Source organism: Rhinichthys klamathensis, unplaced genomic scaffold, assembly GCF_029890125.1.
Source record: "Rhinichthys klamathensis goyatoka isolate OS25496 unplaced genomic scaffold, OSU_Roscu_1.1 h1tg000191l_1, whole genome shotgun sequence".
Taxonomy (NCBI): Eukaryota; Metazoa; Chordata; class Actinopteri; order Cypriniformes; family Leuciscidae; genus Rhinichthys; species Rhinichthys klamathensis.
This window is the reverse complement of record NW_026606717.1, coordinates 3,677,449-3,697,629: the sequence shown is the minus strand read 5'-3', so window position 1 is coordinate 3,697,629 and position 20,181 is coordinate 3,677,449. Positions and strand designations below refer to the sequence as shown.

Below are 20,181 nucleotides of genomic sequence, written 5' to 3'. Positions count from 1 at the left end.
TTTAACTTCAATAAATTAAAAATTTTAAGGCATCCAGGTTACTTAATTTTTGAAGTAACCACCAACAATATTTTTTTTACAGTGTATGATAAATTATTTTATTACTACAAATTATATAAATAAATTATTATACATACTCTACTGTTCAAAAGTTTAGGGTCAGGAATATTTTGTTTTCTGAAGAAATTATAAATTTTATTCAGCTTAGACAAATTAAATTTATCAAAAGTGAAGACATTTATAATGCTACAAAAGATTTCTATTTTAAATAAATGCTGTTCTTTTGAAATGTCTATTTATCAAAGCACAACTGTTTTCAACATTAATACTAATAAATGTTTCTTAAGCAGCAAATCAGCATATCAATGATTTTTGAATCATCAAAAATGTGATCATGTGACACTGAAGAAGACTGTAATGCTGAATGTAATGCTGAAAATTCTGCTTTGCCATCACAGGAATATATTACAATACTAAAATAGAAAATAGTTATTTTCTAATTGTAATAACATTTAAAAATAAGACTTTTTACTGTATTTTTGATTTTGTAAATGTAGTCTTGGTGAGCATAAGAAACTTCTTTAGAAAACTTCGAAAAAACCCGAATTGATCCAAAACATTTGAATGGTAGTGTAAATTATTATTAAATTATAGTTACTATCAAATATGCTTGTACTACTTATGCAGTGATACTGGCAAAGTAAAGAAACAACAGAACGAAAGGGAACTTGTTTCTTAGTTCCCTTTCGATACTGTTCACTCGCATTGCTTGAGAAATGTTCTCTCTTACACTATGGGAAAATACTGAAGCCTGATTCGTTCATGTCCTTTCAGCCCACCGGAATAGGCGAGGCCGACTGCCTATTTAAAGGGATAGTTCACTTTGAAATTAATTTTTGATATGTTTTAGCTTACCTCAAGGGCATCCAAGATGTAGGTGTCTTTGTGTCCACAGTATTTTCAATTTTGATATTTTTAGGTCAAACCGTTCTTGTCTGTCAGTCATATAATGCAGTCCTATGGGGTCCACCTCAAAGAGCATGCACAGAGAAGTCCAAATTAAACATGATTTAATGACTCGTAAATGTAAGTACACATTGATGGCCTAAGACACGAAACGAGCGGTTTGTGTGAGAAAACGAACAGTATTTATATCGTTTTTACCTCTTGTAAACACAGCCAGGCCCAAGTGATCTGAGGTCGCCGGCGCTTCGGTCTTTTCCGGAAAGCACCGGGAGTGATCTCTCGCGGACATTTGAAGTCATGTTCGTGGGGGCAGTACTCGACTCGTCCGAAATGCAACCCTAGATTTCGCCGGATCGCTCCCTGAAAATTGTCCAGCTGGCACATCAACTGCCTGCCTTTAAGGAATTTCAGTGGGAGCTCAGGGGGCACCATGTCCTGGTCCGGTCAGACAACATGACAGTGGTAGCCTATTAGGGCTGTCAACGAATATTCTAAATTCGAATATATATTCGAATAGTTTAAAAAAACAGAAATTCGAAGGTGAAAATTAATATTCGAATCATGTGGAAAAACACGCCCGCGGTAGCAAAGGCGCGGCTGTCTGCTTTGAGTGGCAAAATTCTGAAGCTTAAATAAAACGCATTTTCCAAATGCACAGCTAGCACAGTGAGTGTCTGGCTCACTCATTGGCTGTGCTGTGGCAACTGTACATCCAATGGCACGGGCGCCTCCAACGTGTGCGCCAATGAGCTAGCATTACATCAGACACGTCAGAGCCCGCCAAGGGGGCGTGGCCAGACGCCCTCGAAATAGCCATAGTAGCAGGCTAGCTAGCAGCAGTTTACCCATGAGTTTACCACAGCACAGCTCGCTCGGAGCGTTCAATGTCGGTTCTATATACTGTAAAGCTTCAATTAATGTTAATAATATTTGTTTCAATCACCGAATGAAGCCTGCTATATTTAGGACAAGAGTTGCGACCTTAAATTGCTTGCACAAAACTCGATCAGCACTCAACATTTGTTTATTGTTGTTCATTTAAACCGTTATGCGCAGAGAGCGTGAGGGCGAGAGAGAGAGAGAGTGCCTGTGAGTGCGAGCGAGAGTAAGGTCTGCGGTCTTGGCCATTAGTTGATTTACTTGGTTTTGTGTAAGTTAATACGTTGTCAAATATGTTTAAACTTAAATAAACTACCTATACAAGTGGTTGTGTCTCTTTGTATTAATTTGTCCTGTTATTGACGTAATGCGCAACCAGATATTCGAATAGTTCGAATATATGTGTTTTTTTTAGAGGGAATATTCGAACGTCATTTTTGAGCAATTTTGACAGCCCTATAGCCTATATAAGCCACCAGGGTGGTCTTAGGCCCCGTCTACTGAACAGACTGACACGATACCTACTCCTGTGGGCACAGGACAATCTCCGCTCAGTACGAGCTTTCCATGAACACGGGAGCAGATATTCTGTCCCGGAACGGATCACCACCAAAGACTGTAAAAAATATCACCACAGGGGAATGGAGACTCCACCCCCTGACGTTCAACGTGATTTGGAGCATTTTCGGGCCAGGCCCAATCCCTCTGAGAAGGGACCTCCTTTTCCAACCGAAAGGGTCAATTTGGCACCCCCAACCCGAGTTGTGCAGCCTCCACCAATGGCCTCTCGACAGGAGCCTCCAAGACTCCCCCGGAGGGTCATGAACACAATCTACCATCTACATCTACTATCTACATCTACGTCTACCAGGCGCCTCTATTGATAAAAGTGTGACATATTTACCGGCTGGTGCTCAACCCCGCTTATAGACCCCATATCCTGTGAGATCGAGTCCATCTTCTCTTTTCTTCAGGAGCTGTTGGACGGCGGACACACTCCGTCCACGCTCAAAGTATACACGGCCAGTCAATTGGGAAACGCAACCTGATGGTCAGATTTATCTGAGAGGCCAGAAGGCTATATCCGCCTCGTCCCAACGCAGTCACGAAGCAGAGACTGTCCTATTGGATAGTGGATGTTATAGTGCTACCCTACAAGTCAGTGCCCCATTGGAGTGAGAGCCCACTCCAGCAGAGGAATGGCCTCCTCTTAGACGTGGTCTGGTGGAATATCCATGGATGACATCTGTGCAGCGGCTGGCTGGTCATCACCATCCACCTTTATCAGGTTCTACAACCTGGACGTCTTGGTCCTTCAGGCACGGGTCCTGTCGGCCTAGAGTGGGCCCCACCCTCAGGGCAGGGTTTTTCTAAAATAACCATACCCTCAGACTCAGGTCATCGAACCCGAGTCTGCCCTTTCTGGACATTTGAAGTCCTTGACTCTTGTAGCCTGCCTGGGGCCCTCCTCACTGAGTGCCTCCAGGCTGTGGCTTCGCAGGATGGCTTCTGTTCTGCGCTGGTAGCACGGCTTTTTGCAGCCGTTTCTCATAGTGTAATAAAGAAAATCTCTCACGTAATGCGAGTGAACTGTATCGAAAGGGAACGCTCCCGTTGCTGACGTAACCTTGATTCCCTGCGATAACAGGAACAAGCATTGCGTATCATGCCGTGCTACTGCGCATATGCGCAAGTCGACACTGTCATGATTGAGAAAATCTGACTAGATGGCCGTTTCAGTGCGACTTAAATAAGCAATCGCCCTCGCCCATTCTGGCGGGCCGAAAGGCCATTTGTTTGTGAAATTCAGACGTGAACCAATCAGGCTGCAGTATTCAGAGAAAACTGAGTTTCCCATAGTGTAAGAGAGAAAATCTCTCACACAATGCTCGTTCCTGTTATCTCAGGGAACCGAGGTTACGTTAGTAACCGGATCGTCTCGGTGTTTGGCTAATGTATTGTGAATTTCAGTTTCCTGTTTTGCTCAAATATTTTCATTTGAGTGCATTGCTTTATATTCTACTGTATTCACATAATGGACAAGCACTGATAGCACTTTAATTGGCTAATGGATTAACGCCCATTTGTAAGTGCATGTGACTAATCTTATAGTAGTCGATGCTATGGTTTGAATGTGTACTTGAGAGCAATGTTTCAATAATGCCTCCCAATACAGGCTTTTATAATGCAGTTATTTTGCACTAGTTTCAAAATATTCCTGTATTTGCACTATGTGTGAGTATCCATCTATCAAATTTGTCAGCAATTCTCGGCCACTGTAAATTAGTATATTTGTTATGTTCCTTACATGATTGTGTCATGCCATATTTTGCAACGTCCTTCTTAGCTCATGTTAAATCTAACCTAATCAGTGTATTAAAACACTCTAACACATTAGGTCAAATGGTACACCATTCATTTCATTCAGAACAACATCCCACTTACAGGGGACATTCTCTGAACTTTAACTAACGTTCTGGCAAGGTTGTCTCAAAGTTATGATGAACAAACATTCTTCCAGTAACTTTAATAGAATGTTTGCTCAAAGTTATCTGGGGCCTCATTTATAAAATGATGCGTAGAAGCCATCCTACATTTGTGAATCGTGCGTACGCCTCTCTTCCAGAAGTGAAATTTATAAATTGCAAATGATCTCGAAATTGTGTACAGCTGAATGGTTTCAGACTTCCGCCTTGTAAATGCGGCCTAATTAATGTAATTTATTATTGTCATTACCAGTAAAGAGCAGCAGTCAACGTCCAAATCCTTACTTGAGAACGGCTTGCGACAAGAATTGATTAGATTTCCAAATACCTACAGTACTCCGACTCTCTGCCACAAGGAAAACACGTCAAAAACGGTAAATATGAACGTTGGCCTGGATTTTAGCATAGACAGTCTTCAAATCTGTGTGTACGTACGCACGTTTTATAAACTAGGACCATGGTCTTCAATAATGTTCTTAAAACATTGGCATTAAAACATTATTAGACATTTTTCATGGAACGTTTTTTCCCTGAAGCGTTTTATGTGAATGTTCACCTAAACTTTTTTTTTTTTATGTTACTACTTGTTTCAGAATGTTCAGCAAACATTCAAAAGTAACAATCCCATAATGTTTGCAAAATGAAATGTTCACATAACCAAGGAAAAAAGTTTTTAAAACATTAAAAAAAAACTGGACGTTTTGAACATTCAGAGAACATGAGCAAAACATTCTTAGAACATGTTGTTAGTTCAGATAGTGTTTAATAAAATACATAATTCATAAATATGTTTTATATATATATATTTATAATTACAACCATAAAGTTTTACTAATCACTCTAATTCTGTGAGAATAGTGACGTCTACATCACAGGGATAATGACAATGGCACAATTATCCTTATACAATTTTTTTTTCAGCTGATGGATGCTAAAAACATTGACAGACAATCAGAATCTACCGAACTTTAAAGAGCTTGAGCATTTAAAGCAGCAGATGCAGATGACAACTATGCTGCTGACTTTTAATAAACGGAACGTTATGGTCCCTTGGTGTGGATGCTAATATAGTAACAGTTATTCTAATCTTTCTTGGGGTGACCAGGCCTTAATTTGACAGACAAGTTATGAAGTGCTCAGTTCTGTTTAAATGTTATTACAAATCATGGCATTTAAAAAATTTTTTTTTCTACAGAATTATGAGGTCAGTCTGGATCTTTGAGCAGCATGCCATTGTAGATCTCAATTATGAAACATTTTGGTGCATAAAATACAGTAAACAGAATGAGAAGGTGCCTGCTTAGATGTGCAGGAGGTAGAGCCAGCATCCATCTACATTCTCCTCCTTGTCACCCTCACTACTGCTGACTGAGGCTCCTTTGGGCAGCGGTGAATGAAAGCGGTTGCCAGTGGGTGACGGGCGATGTAGAGCGTCTTCTGGTGGGACTGGAGCTGGGCGACGTACTTGGAGACTGATAGGGAGACAGAGCCTGGAGAACACGGCCACTCCGCTCCTGGATCATGTGCTACAGAGCACAAATTAAAGCAATTTGAAAAATGGTAAATAACACTGTACATACAATGCCTGAGTTTTGTTTGTTAATTTGTTAAGTGTCAAAGTGGTAATTGCGTTGCTGTCAATTGAGAACAGAAAGCTCTCAAATTTCATCAAAAAAGATCTTCAATTGTGTTACAAAGATGAACAAAAGTATTAAAGGTTTGGAACGACATGAAGGCGAGTAATTAATGACTAACCATTTAAGTTTTGTTTTCTAAAGAATGTATCAATTTATTTTTCAGAAAACTAAACTTTTTGTCTTATGCCATATTCCTTCTCAAGTATATGTATCTTGATTTAAGAATGTTTAGATATTTGTACTGGAAAACAAAGACAAAAATACTTGATAAGGAATTTTTTTGCCATGTACAAACTTTTACTTTTAATTCGGTGTGTCACTTGCCATTTCTTTGTAATCGTTTGTGAAATTTACAAGCAATTTCTGAGAGAAATTTGTTTCTACACCACTTTTTTTTTTTTCAGTGTACCCAGGCTTTATCTGGACCGAACAGCTCCAGGAAGTTTCCGATGAACTCGCGAGATTTCTCCTCCCATTTGTGGATGAGGTCGTGGCTCTTCTCTTCAACACGGTGCACTAAATGTTTGGACTTCTCCTCCACCGTCCTCACCGTCTCCTTCATTCTGTCCACCTGCTCTTGCAGACGATATTTCTTCTCCTGTCAATCAAGAGTCGGAATAGTTCACCTAAACATGTAAATCCCATCTTCATTTCATCTTCCTCATATCGTACCAAATTTCTTCCGTTGAACACTGAAGGATACATTTAGGAAATTTTGGAATGACCTGTCAACTCTTTTGCTGGCGATGTGTTTCAAAGATCACATAAAAGTAGTAAATACCACTTTTCTATTATATTCCAAGTGTTCTGAAGCCATACAATTTCTTTCTTACATTGATGAAGCCCACGTTGAGTTCCCGTGCTGTGTATCCTCTCTGCAGGTTACGCCTGACATAGACGTCATAGTCTCGAACAATGCGCGTGATGAGATCAGAGGTGGAGATCCCCTCCGTTCTTTGAGTAGCCACAAACATTCCTTACAGATCATGTAGAAGAAGTTTATTCTTATGAGTCCTTTGACTCAGCTCTATAACTGTGCAGTTTGGTTGCTGTTAAAGTCTTTACCTGCTTCTTTAATATGTTTGTAGACATCGTCTGATCCAGCAGAGGTGTATGGGATATCATCATGTGCCACAAAGTCAATCTGAGGACAACAGGAAAATAAATAAATAAATAGGTATGACACCATGAATTCACATTTTCAATGATCTCTCTATTCTTTTTGATTAACTTTTCCATGAATATGGTATAAAACAGAGCGTTCTCCCCATTTTTCAATATGGAAACTGAATGTCAAGTTCATTTTGAAATTATCTGTTTTATTTATTTATGTAATTTGCTATTTTTGCAACCCTGTTAAAGTTTTGGACAGAATGCAGTTTAAAATCTTGTCTAAATAGTTAAAAAACGTGATTTTGCAAGTGTCAAGCAAAAACATTAATTTTAAAAAAAGGTCAATATTGTGTAAATATAATAATACAGTAAAAATAGAAAACTGTACCGAATGTTTAACAGGCAAGGTTATTAACTGAACATTAACCGAAATGAAATAAAATATATAAAAATGCGTAAACTTATTTTATTTTAGCTAGCTGTCAAGGCAGTATTTCTCATTTTCAGTTAGTTTAAGTTGAGACAGCAAAATAACAAACTAAATAAACAAAAACAATTATAAAAAAACTAATAAAAATGACAAAAAATTATAATAGTAAATCAACTACTAAAATAGCACTGGTAACAGGGTTGCAAATGCAGTCTAAATTAAGGTGTCACTCAGTAGCTGTCAGGCGCTGTGTAGGCTTTTGTAAGCGAATGATCACAAAGGATAACAAAAGGAGTCTTTAATAGTAAATTCCACTAGGAAGACGTAGGAGAATCACAGGGAAGAAGCTCAGGAAATAGGCTTTCCAACCAGAACAATGAAACTAAACCAAAACAGAACACGTTACATTAGCAGCTTGCTACTATTTGAGACAACAAATGTTGGGTTGTAGTTATTAATAAACGAATATCAATGTACATTTATTTAAAAAAAAATATTTATTTGATTATTTTTTCATACAATAACTTGACAAATGCAGTCAACAGAACAACCTGTGTAAAAATTAAGATAATGTAATGAAATTATTTACTTGTCCTCTCTTCAAAATTGTGTTAATTAATTCTTGGATGTCAAGATTTTAAAGAATGTTATATGTTAATAGGGGAAAAGTTTTGTGGTAACAGGGTTGCACACAAAATGGACATAATTAAATTATACATTTTATGTAATAATGTTTTTTTTTTTACTACAGTGAACTGAATATTAATTTACCTTGTGTTTTTGAAGGAATTCAGGAGTGAGGGTCCAGGGAGCATCACGGACCACCTCGTCCACATAACGACAGTGTATGAGGGCTTCATATCGCTCGTCCTCCGTCATCACTGTGTAGCCTTTATACTTGTGCGTCAGAGCATCACTGCAAACTGACAGAGATGCACACAAGGTATGGAGCAGTCATCAGGCATGGTTTAAGACAATGAAAAAGAGACTAAAGACTAAAGTCGAATAAACCTTTGGCTTTTCCAAATTTTGGACATGAGGCTAATAGACCTTAGTCAGGATAGCGCCATATAAAAAAAATTCACGGGAATAAAAACGAGGCTGTGAGAGTGTTAGATGATATCTTTATTTCTCAGTGCTGCCACAATATTCTCAGTCCCCCTTCACTCAGGAATGTATGGGCCCATGGTGGGAAGAGTCATGAACATGGAGACGAGTCTCTGTTTACAAAACTTCTTCAGCTTTATTTTCTGCACATCAGCTTTTAGGGAGGTGGAGAGATAGAATAAAGTGTGTTCAATGGATTGTACTGTTGTTTAAAATCATACTGATTGTTCAGCTGACAAAACATCTTTCCGAAAAAAATAAAAATATCTTTCAGTAGACAAAAACTCTATAAAACAGTTCTGAAAGTAGTTGTGAAAATTAAGTGATCTAGGTGTCACATCCACCAGCTGGAGTGCACATGATCACCACCAGAGGGCACCCCTCCCATCTCCTTGGATTTCCTATCATGAACTGCATTTCCCATAACCCATTGCCTGGACTTATGTTTGATTACTTTCAACTGTGTCTCATTATCTTGTTAATGCCTGCCTATTTAAGCCCTGTGTTTTCACTCATTCTTTGCAAAGTCTTGTAAGTGTCACACTGCATTTCTGAGTGCGTGCCCTCTGGTTACCTTTGTTTTGGTTGTGACTTTCTGCCTAGTTTCCTGAATTTCCCTGTTTGCCTGTGTTTTTCTGCCTTGCTGTCTTTTTGGATTATCTTCCCTGTGTTTTGATCAAGCTGCAACTTTCTGATCTCTCTCTTGAATCCAACATGGAAGTGGCTTAAACTGAAATTCATCGACTGGCCACTAGAGACAGGCTCCAAAAAATAGTCAATCCCATATACTCCCCATGTAAAGATGCCCAACTTTACAGCAGAAAAAATGTTAACAGCCTGGTACAAAAAGTGGGTTTGGTCTATGTATCTAATTTTGCCTTTCATGACAACTGTGAGGGGGGGGGGATTTTTATTTTATTTTATAACTCATCCGTTTAAATTATATTAAGCCTTAAAATGCATAATTAAGGCCGTTTGTCTGCTGTCTGTTAGCCGTCGCGTCACCGCCTCTTTGCCCATTTTCGTTTATCCGGGAGCGTTGACGCGCTGCCAAGATGGCGACGGCTGGCTCCGCCCACTTTGTGGTTCAAAAATGCTCTTCAGAAACCTACAGGTGATGTCACAGACACCTTTTTTTTACAGTCTATGGTTTTGACCTATTGCCTGTTTTATGGATTATGATTCTGGATAATAAAGCTGCATTTGGACCCTTAACTGTGTCATAGCAGTTTGTGACAGTAGGACCAATGGACAGTGTGTGCCATTGTAAAGACTGTTTCACTCACAGCCTCATTTGCGTTAAATTCAATATGGCGTCTAACCTGATGTGTTGATGTGGTTTTGTTGCAAAACTGGACAAGAGTCTGTGCATACGCCAGTGTGACTCACCACCAACAATCAGTTGTGTGTTTGGGAACAAATTCTTGGCCTGCATCAAAGCACGGGCATGACCCGAATGGAAGAGGTCAAAGATTCCATCGGCATATACTCGCACGGGCCGATGAGCTGCACAAAAAACAAATACATACTTCGAGTACAGTTTGGATTCACCAATTTGTATGAAAATATTTTCTCTTACCCGTATCGCTACACTGGACACTTTCTCTCACCTGGAGTGCCACGGCGTGCCTGGGCTAAAGTCACTTTGTCTTGAGGGGTGTCCGAGGCACTGCCTGATTGTTTAGCAAAAATGGCTGGTTCTCTTAGAGCCTATCAGAGAAATACTGGCTGTTATTATTAAAAATTACTGGAATCAGGTCCTGTAAAGCACATGAAACTGTCTAAAAAGCTCTCTAAAGCTGCCTTGCAGCAGAATACAGCGTTTTTAATTGCTATCGTGGATCAGTGTGAAAGGGGATCGTTTTGACAACATTGTCATCTGTACGCGAAAAACTCGAAGGAAAAAATATTTCCATTTTTAGTACATCGTTGGTGTGTACACATGCCCTAAAATACTATACAAAAATTTGATTGCAAAATGTACAAATTAGTTTTTTGTACCTCCTTGAGCAATTATATTGTCCTTGTTTGATAAGAGGAGCTGAGCAAGCACTCTATAAATATGCAGGTGTTCAATAAATGTGCATGAATGAGTGTGTGCACAAATTCCCAATAATCTATGATGTTGGAATTGCCCTTTAGAACCATCAGCTGTTCAGGAGGGAACCCCTCAGAGGGCCACTGTCAGACAGAGATAAATAGTTATAATCACACCACACCACACCACTGCTTGATGGATCTGATTGGTGGATATGAACTATGAGCTGTATATAAAATAAATAATAATTTCCGTGACTTTATAGAGGAAGGCATCAGGCTTGGAATCTGTACCATGTACTCAGATAACAAACTTCATAGATTATGTAAGAGAAATACCAATGATTATAAGCCATGTGCTGCTCTTTTGGTTTCATATTTCCGTCTAATGAATTTTTAGTGTATTTTAAAGCATTCATTCATACAATTCATAGATTTCTCCATATAAAGTGGATACATATTTCACTGCAGTAAGTTATTTTCTTCATGGTTAAGAATATTGGTTACTCTTTACTTCGATGGTCCACTTCAGACATTGCACTAACTATAAGTAACTTGTCAACTAACTCTCATTAGGGTAATAGAATAAGTTGACATGTAGTTTCAAAGTTAATTATAGTCAGTATAATGTTTAAAGTGGACCATCGAAATATAGTGTTACCAGAATATTTTAGAGAGGACAGAAACAGGCCGGAATCAGAGCCAAACAGATGCTGCATAGTCAAATTATGAAATTATAATATTATTAGTTGTTCAAACTAACCTTAATAGGTGGCCGCTTGCGTTGCTGCTTTTGTTGTGGTTGAACTCCTCCTCGACCAGCACGGCCATTAGCACGGGATCCATTTCTTCTCCTGTTCGCCATGGCAAAGATTTTAGTTTACTCTTATTTGGCTTTGCACTGGTTGCACTCACCCAGATATGTGACAAGCCTTTGCTTTTACTCCTGTACTGATAACTGGCCAGTCACACTGACCCTTGTGACGAGGCAAAGGAGCAAAGGTTGTTTTTCATCTGCCTTTAATACAATCTAGGCTCAATTAAATGTATTGTTTTTAAAAATTATTGTGTGCTGTGTTCTTCCTATTTGTTGTCGTGAGTCTCTGTTTATTTACTGGAAGCCTAAATAAACAGACTGGAAGCCTAAATAAACCTCTCGACAACTTCTGCACATGGGGAGTGTCAAAATAATATCAAAGTTAAATATACTGGTCACACTTTATATTTGGTGTCTTTAGTATGTACTTGCCATAAAAATAATTGATTGGTACAGTGTACTTATTGTGTTCATGTTGTATTGCAAAACACTTTTGCTGCTGTTGTGTGCTTTTGTTACTAAAAACTTAAAATAGCTTTACTGCATAAGTGTGCACACCTGTTTATAGTTGGGTATGTAGCTGTGTTCAGAATTAACTAATCAGACAATTCAACCAAATATAAAGTATTTATTCTCTTCCTCTTCCACCTGCACCGTCTCCTCCTCTAATGGGCCTACCCTTGTCACCACCCTCTCTGGGCCAGCATCCTCTAACCTGGTCTTTTTAGGGGGCTTTCCTCTCAGGGCGAATGAGAGGATGCTTAATTGCTTTTTACCTGACATCTTTGAAAGACAGATGCAATGATTAATGCATCCATGGCCAGGATATAATTATAAAATATGACATGATTTTAAAAGTGACCTATAACATCGACTATGCAATACACTTTATTTTATTTAGTGCTTATAAAATTATTAAGCCTATTTGGAGAGAGAGATGTTTATAATGTGACAATATGTCAGTCATTGTGTGATAACGAAAATATGACTAAGCCTAACTACTTGTTCTGAGCAGGTGTTGTCAGTGAACAGGCTATAAAACTGTTGGCTAAGTTACAGACACGTGGAAAAACTGATGCTAATTATCTGGGAAACATTCTCTAACAGCAGTCAAGTTGTCATTGTTTGTGTCAAACAAGTTGTGAATTTTTTGTAACATTAAAACAGGATATCATGACTTATCTTGAATCTTACCCAGATACAATAGTGCTATTTTCTGATTGGCTATTGTGTAGCCCCTTTCTTTTTTTTGATTGGCTGATAAGTGGCAGGCTCGACTAAGAACTCCAGGGGAGACGCGCTTGATTCCTGCCGGTTCCATAGTGAGAGCGGCGCGGCCAGAGAAATTTTGGGCGCTGTGGCATATTAAATATATTATAAATCGTTTTTCAGCGTGAGAAATACAATGTGTGGCGAGAGTGCGTGACAAAAGACCAAAATGAGTGACTGTCACGCTCAATGCGTGACACTTGAGAGTCCTGCAGTCGATTTTGGCACAGAACCTTCTGCCGTCTGCTAGAATGCTGAAAATAAAGAGAACTTTCATCTTTTAGTATGACAGTTCTGTCATGACAATTCTCTGAGTGTTTGGCATGTACAATGTTGTATGTTTGGTCTTGGCGGAATAGATCTGCAATGCTGCTGCTGCTGCTTTTATTGCTACTGCTGCAGAGCAAGTACGGGACATGCTACTGCCAATGCATACACAGACACGCTGCTGTGAGCAAGCAAGACATCCTGCTACTGTACAATATAGTGTACATGAATTACCCGTAGCAGATCTATTCAGGTGCACGCTGCACTGCTAATGCAAATGCTACCTAAGTATTTGAAGATTGAGTAGCGAGCTCATTGGCTACTGATACAGCAGGAACCAGCTGTGCCCTATAGATAATGATGTGATTTAAATGACCTCATTCCAGAACTTTTTATCCAACATACACCCTTGATAAATATGATCAAAGGTGGCTGTGAAAATAAATCTGCATAGTTTTTCCTTTAGATCTTTCATTAAAAAATTCACAAAATTCTAACTTTTCATTGAAGTAAAACAATTGAAAGTGGGGGGAAATCTCATTATGAAATAAATGTTTTTCTCTAGGTCACATTGGCCACAATTATTGGGACCCAGTTATTGCAACGTCCTTTTGCCAAGATAACAGCTCTGAGTTTTCGCATATAATGCCTGATGAGTTAGGAGAACTCCTGACAAGAGATCAGAGACCATTCCTCCATACAGAATCTCTCCAGATCCTTCAGATTCCCAGCTCTATGTTGGTGCTTCTTCTTCTCCCCACTCATTTTCTATAGGGTTTCAGGTCATGGAACTGGGACGACCATGGCAGAAGCTTAATGTTTTGCTCAGTGACACATTTTTATGTTGATTTCGATGTTTGTTTTGGATCATTGTCCTGATGAAAGACCCAACCAAAGCCCATTCTTTCTTGTCAGGGAAAGAATGGAAATAACATCACTGGAAATAACAGGACCCAAGCGCAGAGATGAGTGGTGAATGGTGTTTTATTAACAATAAAGTGTGTAACAGTTGCACAGTACAGAGACAGTCCCACAACAGATATCTAGACAGGAGACTTGGGCACAGGATTGAGCAGCCCGCGAACTAGCAGTCAGTGGAGTCTCAGGCTGGGCAGGACAGTTACTCGAACACACACAGACACACAACAGGGGAGAAACAAGACACAAGAACAAAACCACTAAAACATTAAATAAATACAAGGCAGGGCAAACACAAGAGTTATGTGACTGAAAACCTAAACATATACATATAAGGAAAGAAAACTAAACAAAACACTTAAAGGAAATAATTAAAGTAAAACAAGTACACAACAGTAGAAATCTAGGTAATAGATGAGAGTGAATAATAAATCAAAGAGAAAACCAAAGTAACAGAAACTAAATCTATAAATCCGAGAGACAGAACCAAACAAAAACTAGAATAGCTCAAGTAAAACAAGACAAAAGGCTAAATAATAAAGAGAAGTTAGACTAAGAAAACCCCAAAGCAGGGCTGGCTCTGTAAATCTGGGGGCCCTAAGCAGGAAAATTTTGGGGCCCTGCCTTGCAGTAAATAATGGAGTATTGCCACCGCAAACCAGCAAATACAATCTAACCCTAATCTAACAAATCTTCAATAAAGTTGTTGCATATAGGCTAACAGGTGTTGCTGGAGTCTCGATCTTTGAACTTTTCCCTTTTCCACACTTTAAAAAGAGGGAGAAGTTGGACCAGTAATTTCTTTGCTTCCTTCTAAAGTGATTTAAACATAGATAGACCTATTCTTCTTTTTTCTGCACCCGATGGATAGACTCGTTTCATTTTTGCGGTCAAATTTCCAAGTCCAGGGAAGACAACGATCTCAAACTTTTTCGGTCATTCCCCACTTTGGACAAGGGGGAATTTTCAAGCCCCACTGCCCCCATCGCCCCAACACAATGCCAATGAAATACGCAACAAGCTTAAAATGTTCCAATTTATTGAAGTAACAAGTAGTATCTAAATACAAACTAACTATCTACATCAAATAACATAACAGAAAGTTCAAAAATAAAGAAAATAAAAGTGCAGCTGTGTCATAACTTGCATGGAATTCAAAAATAGAGAAAATAAAAGTGCAGCTGTGTCAAAATGTGTATCAAGTTCAAAAATAGAAAAGAAATAAAAGTGCCACTTTGCAATCTGTTAAAAAAGAAATGAAGAGAAATCCCTTTGGCAAGACAGGTCTATTTAAAAAATTTAAAATAGACATAACATAGGCTACTGTGTTTGATATGGGATTAAAATGATGGGCAGTGTATGAGATATAAACTAATGATTAATTATTTTAATATTCCTTTGTTCCGATCAGAGCATGAGCGGAGAGCGCATTTCTGAATATTCCTCGGCTCGCTCATTCCGGCGCTCAGGGTCGCGCGCTCAACCCTGCTGGTTCGAAAATATGTGGAATAAGGGCTGCCTCCGACTAAAGTTTTTTTCTAGTCGACTAGTAGTTGTTTATTTAAGCCATTAGTGGACAAATCGCCCCTTTATATTGATTTAATAACTTAAATAGGCTATACAGGATAATGAGTGTTATAAAGCCGCACTCAAGCGCACGAACCGGCAAAAGTAGCCAGGCTAATGATTATGAATGTGTAAAAAATAGCAAGGAGACATTTAATTGTTTATTAATAAACTGGTGTTTTCTGCGTCGTTGCAAAGATTAAGTTGACGATGCGGACACGCCATGAACGAATAAAGATATAAAGGCATAAAAAGGAAAATTTCCTCCCGTTGGCGCGCCCCACCTGTCACGTCTCTATTCCCCACCAGTGGGGCGCGCCCCACACTTTGAGCAGCGACGCCGGCGACTACCATCTGTAGTTAGGGGGCCCCCTAGTGGCGACGGGGCCCTAAGCAGCCGCTTAGTTCGCTTATGGGGAGAGCCGGCTCTGCCCCAAAGGAAAAACTGCAAGGATACAAGAAGCTACAGAGAGAACTCTGGAAAATCACACCTGGGTAAGAACATGATACTAAACAACGATATCAAAATGATACCCATTCACATGGATCCGCGAAAATTAATAAAAACCCTGTATTCTGGTGTCAGGCCATTAGATGGCGATGAAACATCTAGGTTACGACTGTAACCTCTGTTCCCTGAGAACAGGGAACGAGACACTGCGTCGAAACGCATTGGGGGAACGCCTCAGGCATGACAGGTGTCTGAAACAGTTATCGAATCACGGCAATACTATTGACCTGCGACAGCCCATAATGTCATCATCGTGTGACCCGGAAGTATAAAAGGGGCGCCTTGCAAACATGACATTCACCTTATTGTCTGAAGGGACTGTTTGGTAGGCAGGCCCAGAGGCATGGCAAGGAGACGCAGTGTCTTATTCCCTGTTCTCAGGGAACAGAGGTTACAGTCGTAACCTAGACGTGCCCTTTCGAAAGAGAACTCACACTGCGTCGAAATGCATTGGGGAACGATATGCCAATGCCACCATGCTAAGGGGAGTGCATGCCAAGTTGCAGTGGCACAACTGTCAGATCCAGCAAATTCAAATGAAACGCTAGAACCACTCACCCTCAGGTCACACTGGGCTGTCAGTGACAGCATTTCCTACAGTCATAGCCCAAGCTATAAGCCTAACAGGAAAATCTCCATAAACATTGTTTGCTGAAAGGCCTACCTGGGCCTGTTTAAGGGCCTGGAACCACAGCTTCAAATTAGAAGGGGTCCCTTCTAGGGAATGAAGCTAGGTAACCCGAAGGAGCCCCAGCCAATCACCATTCAGGGGAACATACTCACCCAAAATGCCACCAGGAAGGCTTGACCTGGCGTCACTTACATTGGATACTTCAGCCTGGCCAACTTCCTGTCTGTCCGAAGACAGAGCCTCTGGACACTTGCCTTTAGATAAGGCATCCAACCCGAGGAACTGCAAAGCTGACAGTTAACCACTCTGTCCAGATCTCAGAGACAGGGTATCCCGGAGAGCATGACTCAGCATAGCGCTTACAACCCTTGCCAGCGAGGGGAGTTTCTCTGCTCGATCCACGGATCTACCCAGCGTTTGTGTTTCCAAACACTGAGGAGGCCTGAGAAGGCCTAAGGGCTGACCTAACTGGGAGGCCTCACGAGAGGCCTACGACCGTCTGACCAGACTCAGAAGTCCGCGTACTCATAGTGGCCCTCAGTGAGGGGAGCACATGGTCCGCCTGGTAGGCAAACCAGGCTGTAGGCAGGATAAAAAGAGGTTCCGGGAGGGAACCAGTAGCAGAGACTAAATACTTTAGTCGAGCCAGGGCGCAAGCTCGCCTTCAGAAGCTGCCTACTAAGGCCAGCTGAACTGATAGCAAGCGGCCACAAGCTGCCCGAACCCAGCATCGCTGGGAAACAACTTACAGGGAGGCCTGGTGAGGCCTACTACCTGATAGCTAGTCAGGCTAGCTATCCAGTTGCCTGTCCTTGGGACTTAGCCCTCAGGGAGGCCTGGTGAGGCCTACTACCTGATAACCACCATATGTGGGAATTCGCCTACAGGGAGGCCTGAAGAGGCCTACTACCTGATAGCAAGCTAAACAACTGGTTGCTATGAACCTTGAATCCGGGTGTCAGTCCCAGGGCGGCCTGGTAAGGCCAGCCAGTCCTGGGGCTCAGTCTCGGAGCGGCCTGTTAAAGCCGTCCTCCTGGAAGACTTTTTATGTAAGAAACCAAGTGCCACGAACCAGAGAGGTTGGGGACTGAGCTACATGGTGGCCTGATAAGGCCAACCGCCTGACAGTGCTCAAACCTATTTGGCTGATTGTAATCGGGGCTCACCTCCAGAGAGGTCCACTGAGGCCAATTGTCTGATTGGCCAGTGAAATAACAGTCGAGCACCCCATGATGGGGCTCAGGGTCAGGAAGGCCTGCTAAGGTCAGAGCCTGACCATCAACACTGCTGTTTGTATACCCGTCCCTCGAGACTCACTTAGAGGATTAAAGAGGCCTACTAGGCCTGAAGCAAGTCAGTGCTGTCAGCCATCTTCACACTGCTGGGGACTCGCCTATCAGGGAGGCCTGGTCGGGCCTACTAGCTGATAGCAAGTATATTCTGCTACAAACATACACTGTTGGGAACCATACTACACCAACATAACTATTGGGTCCACCCACAGGAGGCCTAATACGGCTAGCTACCTGGTCGCGGCTATAATGTATGTCCCACAATGTTGGGACTCACCTCCGAGGAGGCCTGTTAAGGCCTACTACCCATCAGTGAGTCTACTGCCCGAACTACTTAGGCCAACCACCAGAGGTAAGCTGGCCTCAAGAGCCCTCTTGGGGGCTGCCTGGTCAAGTAGGCCTGCTGAGGCCCACCACCTAACCGTGCAGCCTTTGTTGGCAGATAAGCTATTTATACAGCGCCTACAGCATCCTGGTACCTAATCACATTGCCAAAGACAGTGTACTCAGCAACAGAGCAACACCCTTTAAGCAAGGGGAGTACAACATACGTCACTCTGCCTCAATGGAGGCCCCAGAGTCAGGGGCCTACCATCTGTACGCATGGGCGTCAGCTCATGGCAATGCTCTGGCTTCACGGGAGCGCACTTCGAAACCAAAAAAAGGCTCGACCCGAGCCATAGTGGTGCGAGGTAGAATAATACAGAACTGAGAGTGGGGTACTCACTAGGGGTAACAGAACATTATCTGCGCCCAGCCTAGGTAAGTGGGGCTTGATTGCAAGTCACCCACCTACAACCCATAGCTCGAGCAGGTAGCTCAGCGAGCTGAGTGGAGCCTATTCTGGCGGCCTGGGTCCATATACTAGTTCTGCACGGCGGGGTCGAGCAAACAACAAACCAGTCTCTTCGTGAGGCAAAAGACGGCCTAAACCCTGCTCAAAAAATACCTATTGTACCGGGGAGATCTTATTGAAGGCCTAACCCTAGGTCTTTACTACTCATGCCTCTGCACCAACCTGCATTACTTTTCTCACCCCCGAATGCAGAGAAGGGGGCGGGCCTTGGCTGTCATATACCCCTTTTCCACCAGCAAGAACCGGGTGCTAGTTCAGAGCCAGAGCTATTGCCAGTTCGGAGTTGGTTCGACTGACGAGCTTTCTAAGAACCGGTTTGCCTTTCCACAGACCAGAGAGCCACCACAGAGCCAGATCTTCCGTCACTGTATACATCTCATGTTGCCCAGCAACACTAGTGCGGCAGTGCCAAACACATCAGGCTTGTTCGAGGTGCATCAGCTTTTTGCAGACCGATCGCCGCATGATATCAAAGCACTGCGAAAGTGATCCAAAAGCACAAGGAGTCGTGAGGGCCAGCCTGTAAGCATAGATCAGCCTGTATGAAAATCTAAACAGAGCTCAGGGGAGCGATGTACTCAGGACCAAACAATGTTAGACGGCCCGGGGGCTGGACATAAGATCTATCTGAAGCTCCAGCGTCAGTCTACACTCCAAAACCCCAATTTTTTTTTTTTGGGAGGAGACAAACTACTCTACCCCGAGGTGGCTAATAGCCCATGGGCTTACACAGATGTGTCTCAGAAATAAAACAAGCGGCAGCATAAAACACTTCCAATCTTTCTAGAATGACGTTCTGCCACTTAGCGCTCCACTAACATTCCATTTATGTGAATGAGCGGCAGCCTCAAAAAGCTCTCATCATGATAGGAAGCCGAAGCTATTAACATAGTTCCTAACAACTAGAATGAGCGGTGGCACACCCCGTGAATACACAAAAAGGAAGCCATCACATACTCACAAAAGACGCCCATATAATTGGTGCTTCTTTATATCTTTCTAGCCACCTAACAGCTAGGGGAACTTCAGGGATCCAAGTTTACTTAACCTTACCTTAATGTACAATAACATGACCCCATAACTCTACACAGGGAACAAAAGGTCTGTAGAGAAATATATTTTAGTGTTAGTTACATACAAAAAATGTTTCCTAAAGAAGACCACTCAACTCACCTGCGGCGTGCGGAGTGAAGACCAGACGGTTCTCTACGAACATGGGGTCTACCACTTTACTTGCCTGAAAGAGGTGCTCTCCCTAACCAAGCCGAGGTAGGCCATCAGAACATCGTTCTCTTCATGGGCCCAGCCCCAGGCCAGATGTAAGAAATGCCTGGGGAGTCGGGAAGAGAGGAGAGGGCTGAGATGTAACACGCCCTCCGGGGAGATGATCCATCACCGA

At 41.6% G+C, this 20,181-nt stretch overlaps 2 protein-coding genes across 2 annotated transcripts in view; one reads left to right on the top strand and one right to left on the bottom strand.

The window, feature by feature from the left end:
- Window positions 1-20,181, top strand: part of ccdc82 (coiled-coil domain containing 82) — a 152,136-nt gene that overhangs the window by 72,497 nt on the left and 59,458 nt on the right. The window lies entirely within an intron of this gene.
- Window positions 5,192-11,626, bottom strand: pcyt1bb (phosphate cytidylyltransferase 1B, choline b). The gene is made up of 8 exons (XM_056262136.1): window positions 11,419-11,626; window positions 10,229-10,328; window positions 10,008-10,124; window positions 8,283-8,434; window positions 7,034-7,112; window positions 6,802-6,944; window positions 6,378-6,566; window positions 5,192-5,857 (listed from the first exon to the last, which is right to left on the bottom strand). Exons 1-8 carry the CDS (start codon window positions 11,518-11,520, stop codon window positions 5,690-5,692), a joined length of 1,050 nt encoding a protein of 349 aa, XP_056118111.1. The 5' UTR covers window positions 11,521-11,626; the 3' UTR covers window positions 5,192-5,689.

Bases quoted from the DNA above. Each gene is read 5' to 3' on its own strand.
- pcyt1bb (XM_056262136.1), bottom strand. From the start codon at position 11,520: ATGGCGAACAGGAGAAGAAATGGATCCCGTGCTAATGGCCGTGCTGGT. The intron at 6,567-6,801 runs GTAAGAAAGAAA...CTTGATTGACAG, and splicing joins TCAACGTGGGCTTCATCAAT to GAGAAGAAATATCGTCTGCA. The intron at 5,858-6,377 runs GTACACTGAAAA...TGTGCTCTGTAG, and splicing joins TCGGTCCAGATAAAGCCTGG to CACATGATCCAGGAGCGGAG.